The sequence below is a fragment of the Panulirus ornatus genome, chromosome 51 (assembly GCF_036320965.1).
Source record: "Panulirus ornatus isolate Po-2019 chromosome 51, ASM3632096v1, whole genome shotgun sequence".
NCBI classification, from domain to species: Eukaryota; Metazoa; Arthropoda; class Malacostraca; order Decapoda; family Palinuridae; genus Panulirus; species Panulirus ornatus.
In genome coordinates this window covers 456,531-469,156 of record NC_092274.1, presented here as the reverse complement: position 1 = coordinate 469,156, position 12,626 = coordinate 456,531, and the positions used below count along the sequence as shown (strand labels likewise).

Below are 12,626 nucleotides of genomic sequence, written 5' to 3'. Positions count from 1 at the left end.
CTCGCACGCACGTGGGGGGAGGGGATTGTCATTTCATATGTGGCGGGGTAGTGGCAGGAATGGATGAAGGCAGCATGTATGAATATTTACATGTGTATACATGTATATGTCTGTGTTCATACACTGAAATGTATAGTTATGTCTTTGTGCATGATTGGGCGTTTATGTATATACATGTGTATGTGGGTGGGTTGGGCCATTCTTTCATCTGTTTCCTTGCGCTACCTTGCTAACGCGGGAGACAGCGTCAAAGTATTATATGATAATATAATACATATATATATGTGTGTGTGTGTGTGTGTGTGTGTGTGTGTGTGTGTGTGTGTATGAGTGGATGGGCCATTAATTTTTTTTTTTCCTCTCTTTTAAAGTAAGTTATTTGTAGAAGGGAACTAAAGAGAAGGTGAAACATGAATACTGAAAGTATGTGTTAAAGGGAACTAAAGAGAAGGTGGAATATGAATACTGTATGTAGAAATGGAGTAAATATGGATGCACATGTGGATGGACAATAACGAATAATGAATCATTATCATGTTGATTGATTGATGATTCTGAATGCAGCAACATAGTAAGGAAAATATATTTCTATTCTTTTAGAAATATTTGTAACAATATATCAAGATTCAAATGTATCACTTTTCCGTTGTAATTGGAACACCTATGTCAGATGCAGCTACTACCTTTTTTTGTTTGGTTTGTAGCACATTCATTTAAGGACAGTCTTTCTTATGCTTCAGATAGGTCAGGCATTCTCAAGAAGCTTTCATGTAGAACCATGGAGCTTGGAATCATTATATTACCAAGTGATTCACTGCAGCTGTTTGTATCTCCATTGTTATTTACTACTGAGAGATTTTGTATTTCACAGTATAGTAATAATTCATACTTTTAATAATTCATAATTTTTTTTTTCTTTTTTTTTTTTTAATTTTCCAAAAGAAGGAACAGAGGGGGCCAGGTGAGGATATTCCAAAAAAGGCCCACTCCTCTGTTCTTAACGCTACCTCGCTAATGCGGGAAATGGCGAATAGTTTAAAAAAAAAAAAAGAAGTAATAATTCAATTTTCTTTGTTCAGGCTCAGGTGTAGAAACACCCACCTCAGAACCTGGTGTAAGCTTAACAGATATGTGGGACTGTGATTGGGAGGATGAGCCTGAAGATAGATTTATATACCGTCACCAGGTGAGTGAAGATCAATGCCTAGCACTTTTAGTAATGTTTTACCCTTCATTGCTTTTCTCATCACTCTAGTGTCATGTTAATGTTCAGCTGTGTCTCATATGTTTTTTCATTTTATCATTCTGCAAATTCATTAATTTCCCCTTGAATCTTAGATTTTAATCATATTTTTTGATTCTGCTGATACTTCAAGGCACTTTGATATGTAATTGATTGAGCAAATAGTTTAACATCAGTAGCTTTTACAATGCCTTCATATTTGCATACTTTCCTCAAATCAGTGAGTATTTTTTTCCATGAGGCATTCAGTTATTTTAGCATTTTTCTCTGTATTATGTGATTTGTCTGTTTTCCACTGTGTATCTTTAGGTTCTTTCCTTTCATATTGGTGGTTTGCTCATACAGTCTCCATCACTTTTAACAGATTGGAAACTTGCAGACTTCCCTTTGAGTTTGAGTCTTGATTTCTGTTATCTCCTTTTGGTCTCCTCTTTAGATTTGGTGTTTTCTTCATTACCATAATTTATTCACTGACTATGTAATAGAAAACTATTATTGGGTTGTAACTTCTTAAATGGGATATCATATCTGATGTTTTCTTTACCAGACAATTGTGAGTGAGAATTAGATTATGTGTCGATGTTGTATGAGCCCTACTGATCATTGTTGTTGTGTTTGTACTGTTCGGATGGTTGACTCCTGAAAGTTGTACATTTATGGTATGGCTCCCGTAAGGTGAGATCCATTGGTGATTTTCTTTCATGTCTTACTAATGTCTGTTCATCATCCTTGAAAGATTTTGGGGATTCATTTGTAGTTGCCCTTGGCATATCTGAAGCTTTTGATAGGGTGTGGCATCATGGTCTCATCTCCAGGCTCCCCTGTTTTGGCTTCCCTCCCTCACTTTCCTTCATCATATGAAGCATCCTCTCTAGCCAATCTATTTCTGTGGCTGTTGATGGATCAGCATCACCTCCCCTTTTCACCATTAACAGCAGTGTCCATGAAGGTTCTGTCCTGCCCTTTAACAATTTTTCTCCTTTTTTTCAACAATTTCCTCTCCACAAATAATCAAATGAACTGATGCCCTGATGACTCAATGCTGTATTCATCCACATCCTTCAATCTTGCTCCTTCTTCTTTCACTCGATGTACAATTCATCTTAACACGATGCCCTTAGTAAACTCAGACTTGGACAGGATATCTCAGTGGAGTAGACAAAATCTAGTTCAGTTTAATGCCTCCAAGACCCAGTTTTTACCCATCTCTATAAAACACTCCTCACAACTCTTGTCTCTCCTTTGACGGATCTGTTATTCCACCTCTTGACTTGTTGAATATACTTGGTATTATTGTAACATCCACTCTTTCATGGAAACCCCACATTATGGGAATAGCTAAATCTGCCTCTTAAAAAACTAGGTGTCCTGTTTAGATGTCGAAACTCCTGAACAGTTGCTCCATTTATACAAAGGATTGATTCATCTTTGTATGGAGTATTCCTGTCACATCTGGGATGGTTCTAGCTCTACATCCTTACTTGACAGAGTTGAGTCGAAAGTGGTCCAACTTATAAACTGTGCCAGTCTAACTTCTGAACTTGACCCTCTTGCCTTACATCACAACGTTGGTTCACTTTCCCTCTTCTATAGGTATTACATTGGTTTCTGCTCCGGAGAGCTGGTTGCTTGTGTGCCCCACCACTAGCTAAACCATGCAATACTCAGCAAGCTGCTGTGTCATGTGATTACTCTATGGCCATCAGCAGCTCAAGGGTGGGCTGTTTTGATGACTGCTTCTTTACATACTCGTCAAAGCTTTGGAACTCTCTACCTTCTCATGTCTTTCCTAATAACTATGACCTAGCACATTTTTAAAGACAGTTTTTTTCACTGCCTCCAAAATTTTGCAAATATCTTCCCTTGTTTTTTCTTATTCCCTTTCATAATTCTCTCTGTATTTTGATTAAGGCCTAATCTTGATGAGGACTTTCGTTCATGACTGGAGCCTTAAAGAAAATCATGCTTTCCTAAAATCATTGAAAGGGTTTGTTGTTGATTCTTTACCGAGATCAAAATGTTATTTCTGATGATCTCTCTTGAATTGTATGATAAGATGTTGCAGTCGGTAGATAATAATAATATTAAAAGGTTTTGGTGTACGTAACTGAAAATGAATCAGGAAAGAAAGTTCTCCACTTGATAGGGAAGCATGTGATGACCCTGCTAAACAGCTATATTGAGCAGGAAAACATTAGTTCATAGTAGGATTTACCTAATTTAGCATTATTTGCTAATGCATGCTATTCACTTAAGTATAATTTGGTATTGTTTTTGGAGGAAAAAAACAGTAGGTGTAATTGACAAATGAAAAAAATGAATTGGCAAATATACTAATTAAATTGCATTGACATTGGAATTAGGGGAAAATAAATTCAGTACAAAGCTCATTCATTTTGAATGTCATATGCATTTACTTTGCATGAAGAAGTATTAACAGGCAAAGATGATGTGAAGAGGAGATGGAGTGAGTATTTTGAAGGATTGTTGAACGTGTTAGATGATACCTTGGCAGATTTGTAGTGTTTAGGATGAGGTGGCACGTAGGGTTAAAGTGTGATGGCAATTATTATGGTAAGTTGCATTTGGATAGGATGAAAATTATCTCAATTTTCCCGGGTAGTAGGAGAAATATTGTTCATTTAACTCATGGATGTTAAGCTTTTACTCAATGTATCAGTTCTTTGAGGATGGGACAACCATTTTGCTGTATCAGTTGACTTACCCTTTCATGGATTCTGTGCTGCCTCTGCCTCTGTCAGGGGTCTTCTGGAATTGTGTCTGTTATTATACTGGTAAAGTAAAGGGAGAGATCTCTCAAACTGTAATAAAACTTAGTACTTTTTCCAGTTTCTTTTGATATATCATTCTCATTGTGAAAATCAGGTGTTTGTATCCATATGTCTGAATTCTTTCTCTGTTATCTCTTAATTGCACCATTTGCTATTGGATAAATTTCCTCCACTACCTTCTTATGACCTTTTCCTTTTAAAGTTAGGAAATCAGACATCATGTAATATAATGACATACAAAGTTTTCTGCCCTTAAAGGAAAGTAACTGAATCAATTTTTCTGAATGCCAAAGTTACTGCATGTGTACAATGATTATAGTTCATAGCGATATGATTTAAAGAGAAACAGATGATTGATCCCTCATTTGATATTCTCACTAGCGCCGTCTCAGTGATCCCAGTGCCAACTTCAACACTTTTATCAATTCGGGTTGGAAGTCTCGTTCGGAAGGAGCCAGGTCACGGTCAGAAAATGAAGGATTGGATTATTTTGCTGATGGATTATATGAGATTGAGTCTGGAGATGTGCGAGATGGTGAGTCAAAAGTATGTTTTTGATATATTTAAGAAAAATTTCAGTGATGCAGAAAAACCAGAAGAGTCGCAAATCCTTGTGTGAAAGGTTTGTTTATGATAAAGAAGTTGCTGTGAATTTTATGGGATATATGGTATAATCCTGTTACCCTAGATGAACAGTATGTTCAAGATTATTATGCTGCATAGTAGTTATACTTAAATATTTTTAACTTGAGACAACTATTATAGTGGTCATTTTCTCCCGTATGAATTAATGTGGTCATTATTACCATAACTTCATCAGTGTTGGAAAGCATACAAGTTGTTGCATATTTGGTTTTAGATGACAATCATTTAGCCATAAACAGTCATACTTTTAAAGGCTATTGCTCACTAATTGATTGTCAGATGACATCACTATGAAGAGAAACTTTGAATAAATTTTTTGTCTATCTGATTTCATTTACAAAAAATATTGTGAATGGATGATTAAACAGTGTCATTCCTTGTGTTTTTAGAATGCTTTAATTTGATTACCATGAGGATAAAAGTACAGCAGATAGAAATTAGCTGACTTAAGGGCCTAATTTGGATGGAGCCTTGTGGCAAGTGTATACAAAAGTGAAAGTAACAGGGACTCTGTTTTTACCATGAAACATTGATGCTTCCTAGAATCAGCTATTACCTTAACACTTATTACTAATTTGTTTCTTGAACCATCTTTGAAGTACTTTGTTTTTTGTTTCTGTTAATTGTCAAAGTCCTCTTGTAAGTTTTAAGTATTTCTTGTCTACTCATATCTACCAACATTTTCTCACTTAACCCTATCATGGCAAAAATCTGATCTCCAAAGCCACATTCTTTCATAATTCCTCTTTGCCTTTCTGCGATTGTATTTTTTTTTTTTTTTTGTTTCCTTCATCCTGCAGTATACGCAGACTCATAAACTTAAAATAAGTGTATACTTCATTAACTAGACTCCTAAACTTTAAACAAGAATAAACTTTGGTAACTGCATTTATTGCATCCTTTGTATAATGGAACAGTGATTTCATCTCTGCTTTCACTTAGTACATTACATTATGTATTGTCACATGTAATAGGAAAGCATTTTTTTTTTTTCTTGGTCCAATTTGTCTCACTTTTCACCTTTCTATTGTCCTTGACTATATCCTACTCATGTGATTGTTCCAACCTGTCACTTTCAGAATTTTTTTTTAATATCATTACAGCATTATTATAATTATCTTGCCCCCATTCACTATTACTGCTGGCATTGTCTTGAAAAAATAATTTAGCTACCAAACTGTTTGATCTTCTGTTGATTTTCATTTCATTGTGATGCTACCTGATAAACACTTACATTCTGCTATGTATATAACCTGCTTACACAACCTTTCATTCTGGCAGAACAAGGCAGAGCTTGCCAGACACTCTGTATGCATGTCAAAGAAGGTAACTAGGAGTAGGTACTTACTGATTCGTATATAAGACAAGATAATGCCAAAATAGCAGTGCTAGTGTATAGTGTTCCTTGGAGTTAGGGGCTGGAATTCCTCGCTGCCATCAGTAATACTTTTTAAAAGTAGGAACAGAAGGAGAAGCCAAGCAAGGCTTTTTTCTTGCTGCCTCACTAAAGTGGGGAAAGGCATATATGAGTCTGCTTTAGTTTACTGTGCTTAGTAAAACCCACCCAACATTTTCTGAAACTGGTGTCAAAGAATAAAATGTTCTTGTGAAATGTTATGCACAGTGTGTTCATGCAAAATGAGATAATTTGTAATGCCATAATCATGTTGAGTGCACACAAAAACATAACTATTATGTGTCCAGGAGAGCTGCATGAAAATTTCCACTCAAGATATTGCTATAATCACTTGCTAAGCCATTACTCCTAATTTCCTGCCTGTGATGTCACCTCATCCAAAATTTCCCTACCTTGTAGCTCTCAGCTTCCTCACTTTGTTGTTATTTTAGTCGGATAGCCTGAGCTCAGGATATGGCTAAACTTATTTATGAATAAGTTTGTCCACTCTTTCAGTTTTTTTAGTCCATTAATTTGTGATGTTTCTAAAATAAAGAGATTATTTTTAGTGAATTTTGATGTTCCAACACTCCAGAGGTGTTCTTTAGTGATATTTTTCATGCTTTCTGGTGGGCTAAGGTCAATACTTGGACCTTTCATTTTCATTTACAGAGGGATCAGCAAGTGCTTGCTGCACACACTAGAATAGCCTTGGTAAAGTAAGCATTGGTGAATAGTTTGTGTTCTTTTTTTCTGAGTGATGGCATTGGCCAGTTGGGAAACATGGTTGGTGATCATATATTGCATATGTTTTATGTATGTTTACAGGTATCCCCTGCTTAATAGCAGGACATTTACTTGAATTCTGCCTTTACATAATATATGAATTGGGGAATTGGATGATTTTATGGAAGACTGAAACTCTTGATAACAGGAATTTGAATGTGTAAGTTATAAATTTGTCTATCAATAAACAGAAACTGAATATCATCAGACTTACTTTGATTACCAGTGAAAAAATAGAAATAAAAGATAATAATAATGAAAGGACTATTTGCCCCATAGACTAAAAAATTGATTGTACTGTACTAACATTACCCCTAATTTGATTGGGTGGGTCAGGTGCATATGGCCTCCAAACATCACTCCCATTTATGCTCATAGTGTTAAAGTGGAACACATAGAAAAGGGGAAACAACAAATAGTCTGGCCTTAGTAGTTATAGGTTTTTATATAATATCACTTCAAGAGAAAAATTTGTTTCATAAAGGAATCCTGAACATTATAGCAGGTGTTATGTTATCGATGATTCCAGTCAGGCCAGAGCTAAAACCCTGACTGGGTCACATTCAAGTGAATCCTGATATTAGGCATTGATTCAGAGGTGGATGTTTAGCTACTGTGGTCAATCACAAATTCTCCTCTTTTAGATCCTTTTGCAGATGCAATGAATATATTCAGTTTGGATTTCAATTAGTAGAGACATCTCTGTTGTTTTCCTTCTTGGATTCTTTTAATGGTTATAAGTTAAATGATCACTGTAAGCTGAACCAACCCTAGCTTCTAAAGTTGTTCAGTAAGTGCAGCAATCCAGTGGATCTGCCAGTTCATTGTTTTCCTCACACAGTTTAGGGGATAATGAACGTCTGTGTTCTAAAGTCTGGGCATTGCATGTGTGGATTCTTTGACAAATCATTATATTAGAAGCTGTTGTTTCTCATGTTGCAGATTTATTATTGTTTTATGAAAATGAATCTTCTAAGTGTTTTCTGGTCCAGAAGCTACCCTCCTAAACTTTCAGTGACAGTTCTTGTACATATTCTGCATGGCTATATTGCATTAGTGAATTGTAAGTAGCTACATTACTCTGTTGTTATACATGGCAGTGCTGGTGAAACCCATGAAGTTAGGATTTAGCATTGATTTATCCATTTACTTTTGGGATCATCAAAGGCATGTTTTCACATGAGATTAAAACCATTTGATAAAGAACCAATTTGGTTGTTAAAGAAGATTTTTAATTAATTGTGAATTAAGGAATTTTTCATTAGTCCTTCTTGAAATTGTTTGACTCTGAAGAGTGATAAAGGCTTGCTTGTGATTGGTAAGGGTAAGTAATTTGTTGAGGTTTACCTCAATTTTTCATTCTTGCCAAGGAAAAACTTTGTTTCATTCAGAAGAAAACTGAGATGCAGACTTGGCTGTTTTCATCAGGGACATGTTATGATACTTCCAGTTTTGTCATTGTCAGTTTTTGAAATATACATTTGGTGTCTTATCTGAGTTGTTCATTGTTCCTCGGTATCTTGCTCCTTGTTCATATGAAATGATTTCTCGGTTGATTCAGTAAGCAGTTAAGATCAGGCTGATCAGCCAGCCAGGGATTTACTGTAGATTGCACAACTTGAGAAACTGTTTCAATATTAAGGCTTTTCTTTCAGACATGTCTTGCAGGTCCATCAGAGATCAAAGGTTTTTTGAAGTCCAATAAAACTTTTGCCAAGAGTTATTTGCCTAAAGCTTTTTTTCATCATAAAAATGTGTGGCACTGGCAAGATTGAGCTGTGTGAAGACTTCATCAAAAGAAGAGTCTTCCACGTCATCATCACTAGAAGGCAAGTGTCATGGAGCTGTCTTAACTAAATGCTTATATCTTCAGGTATTTTTCAGTTAACTAAATCATCCTCCCCTTGTCTTTTTCTATGTTAGAACTACATGGTGGGAGAGCAGGTGATGGGTTGGCTCAAAAGTTGTCTCTGAGCCTGTGAAAGGCATGTTTTTGAGCCAGAGCCATCACATGCCCCCTTCTTTACTCAATGTCTTCATCCACATAGTTGAATTTCCTCCAAGCGACCAGTGATATTTGAGTTGGAGGCAGTAGACAGCTGTTCAGTGAGGGAAAGGATGAGGTGATGTTACAGTTGGGAAGATAGGGCTAACAGCCTAGCAAGTGATTGTAGCTTTGTTTTTGAGTAGAACATTTATGCAACTCTCCAGGACACATTGTAGTTGTTTTTGCATGCATTTAATGTGACTGTGGCATTATTTGTCAAGCATTCATCTATTTTGCTGACTGATTTAGATGGCTTAGTTATAGAACATGATGAGAGGGCAGGTGACGGTTCTGGCTGAAAAAACATATTTTTCACAAGCTTTGAGCTGATGTTTTAGTTGATTATACAAGATTACGTGCTTTTATATATCTTTCCCTTATGTACCCCAAAACCCCAGAGGGCTAGTAACAGGAAGCCTTAACAAAGATACAGGATGTTTTAGAAGTCCTAAATTGCAAACAGAGCTCACTATCCTGTGCTGCTGGACTTTTGAAACACCCAATATAAGAGATATATCTGCCTTTCTAACTATTATGTTTACTACTTTCAGTAGAATTGGAAATTGGTAGATTACATCATGTCCCTAGGGATAAGGGAGACAGAGCACTACTTGTACTTTAAGCACTTCCTGTGTTTTTTAGAAGGCAACTAAGAAGAGTGGAAGTAGCAGACTGGAAATTCTCTCCTCTTTTGTCATTGCTTTTCAAAGGAAGGAAAAGAGGATTTTTTCCTCTTAGGCTTAACTCAGTCATCTATTACTGATGTAACCTTGCTAAGGCTTGAAATAATGAACGGTTATGGAAGAAAGGGAGATTACATCTTTATTGTGCTTGGTAAATTCATGTATTTAGGCATGAAAATTAGGACTTCTTGTAGAGGTTTATGGAAGGCTGTATATGATATTTAATCATAAGATTTTCAGTTCTTGATGGTAATATTACGTGTGAGCAGGTAGTGGTATTCTTTGTTATGTTCATTGAAGGTTGTGGTATTTACATTATATAGAAACAGAATTATTGGATAACATTTTAGTATTTTTTTATCTATGAATGGAGAATGAAGTCCCATTTACACCATATTAACCAGATTTATAATAAAGATATGTGGTTTTCTAAACCTAATTGTGAAACTGAAAGGAATTGGCAACTTCATTACCACTGCAAGTTTGTTGTGGAAAAATGAAATCAAAGTTCTTAGCATATAGGTACTGGTATCCCAGTGTATTGATTTTGTTGATGATTGTTTACTTTTTATGCTCTCTGCCGGTATAGTTTTACATTATCAGTTTAGGTACTCTGAATGAAACATCTCTATTCATTTTAAAACAAGATTCAGAAGTTTGTAATGGTTTCTGGTTATGAGATACAGTGAAGAAATTTTTTCATGTGATAATCAGTTTATTACAAGACACATATTATGTTACTTATGACTAGATGCAGTGTTATAACAAAATGTTTCAGGCAGAAATGAGTCTCCCATACTCTTACTTTTATCAAGTGTTCATAGCATAAAACAAGCCTTTTAAATATTTATGATTAAATATTTAGTGAGAAAAAACAGGAAGCAGAAATGGTTGATCACTAACCATGTGTTATGGTTGTAGAAAATTTCTGTCTGTGTTGTTGACACAAAGTCCTAAGATTAGTATCAGCGGTCCATGACCCTCAGATCGTCACATGGTGGGACTACACACTTGTATCAACCCTAAGGATTCAAATTTATCTCTATACTGCCACTTATAAAGGGTTTTTACTTTATATTATGGGAAATGACATTATTTTTATGTTAGCTCTACCCCAGTTGGTAAAAAAGTATTACGGTGTTTTACTTTTATTAATACGTTACCTGTATTGTTAAAAACACTTGAATTTAGGATTTTTTAAGGACATGTGGCCGTTTTGTTGTTGATGTGTTTATTTTCTATTTTGCATACTATTATTTTGATATTTTATTGTTCTTATATTTTTATACTAATTCTGTAGTCATTATATTTGTTTTGTTACAGTTCTCAAAAAATCCATATGAATATGTGTGAGGCAGCCTTATTTTGTATGGATTTTGTGTTTTACCCCTATGGATGATCTATGTATAGGAAGTGAATTTGCTTTTATCACTTGAAAGTACTTCTCATGACAGCCTTTGTGTGGATGAATTGCTTTTATTACATTTATCTTTATTAACTTTATTTTGTGCGTGTGATTACCAAATTCTGCTTATTGGGTTGGAGTTTTACACTCTGTCGTACAGGCTTTTGACCTTACTAATTCTAGCTGCACCTGTTTCTCTGCTTAGCTTGTTTTACTTACCCACTACACCAATTATCTGTGTTTGTGTGTGCATATATTAAGTGTACAGAGATAGAGTGTTTTGAAAATATGTGTACAGTGAATCTGTGCAAAGCAGACCTAATAGTATGTGGGACAAATAGGGAAGCTTTACAAATACCCCCTGAAGTAAATCATATGCAAATTAGATAATTTTGTTATTTTAGATGTCATCATTACCTTTGGTTTCTTCATGGTGAGTGGCATGTTGCAAGAATATAATCTAGAAAGGGCATCTTCAGCATTGTCATATTTAGTATCATGTTCCTTTAAATAGATCAAATTTGTTTAATACTCAGCATTTTTCTGCTGTGGTAGTGACTGTTTAGGTTATATATTTCTTAATGTCAAAAACCAGTATATATGATGCTTACATGCTAAATATTGATTGACTGTTTATGTATATTGAATGGAAAATGCCTAGCATTCACCATCCTGAATTCACCAAGCTTCAAATCTATTAGAAATTAATTCACATAAATACTTTCTATGCAGTTATTAATCTGTTGAAAAATGCACTTTCTGGATTATATTCTTGTATCATGACATCCCCTATAAACAGACCAAAAGTAATCTTAACATTTAGAATGAAATTTGAAGTCCCAAAAAAGCCCACAGTACTGAGTGAGTCTGCTGCCTCCCGCCTATGTGTATACAATTAAGAATTGTGCAGAATAAGTTTGAATTGCTGTGCCTTAGTCATACTCACTGAATGTAAGGACTATGCTGTGACACACTTAAACCTGATTTCTGTAAGGTTTCCACATTCTGCATAACGTTATGCAAACAGGCTTCCTCTTCACAACACTATACACAGCACTCTAACTCTGTGCATATTTGATGCCATTATTAGGGCAAATTTTATGAAATTATTGCTCATAGAAAAAAAAAAAGCATGGAACTTAACCACCACTTGCAAACTGCATAAACAGTGGTGTAGTCTTTGTTAATGCATGGTAAACAAAACTTTCACATGGTAAACAAAACTTTCATGGTTCAAATTTATGAGAATCTTTAATGTGATGGAATGTGGATTTTGGGAGTGTTCGGTGTTCAGAAGTTCAGATTTTCAAATCTTAATTTCTACCCACCCTTTGTTCTTCATTGTTTTCCTGGATTTTACTGACCCTGCCTTTTAGTGATACTAACCTGTAATTAATGCATTTTCCCATTTGCATCTCTTATATGCAGCTATGACATTCATCTTTGTTTACTAGGCTGGGACTGAACCCCTTTCCAAGACTTCTGCACAGTCCTTTGGTACAGAGATGAGATTTCATCAGGTTCTTGCTCCTTGTATGGATCATGTTTGTTCTGTTGCCTACTTTTATATCATCAAAAACTATGTATGTTTCTCATGTTCACTTCACGTCTTGTTTCATTATCGTTGGG

General features: G+C 35.3%; 1 protein-coding gene across 3 annotated transcripts in view; it reads left to right on the top strand.

The window, feature by feature from the left end:
- The window catches only part of LOC139764780 (uncharacterized), a 65,131-nt gene that overhangs the window by 16,609 nt on the left and 35,896 nt on the right, over positions 1–12,626 (top strand). For all 3 annotated transcript variants that reach the window (XR_011716465.1, XM_071691662.1, XM_071691661.1), the window contains exons 7-8: positions 1,080–1,186; positions 4,417–4,570. Coding sequence is in view for 2 of the 3 variants with exons in the window: in XM_071691662.1 (XP_071547763.1) it covers positions 1,080–1,186; positions 4,417–4,570 (261 nt within the window). In the remaining variant the exon portion in view is untranslated. The remainder of the gene's footprint in view (positions 1–1,079; positions 1,187–4,416; positions 4,571–12,626) is intronic.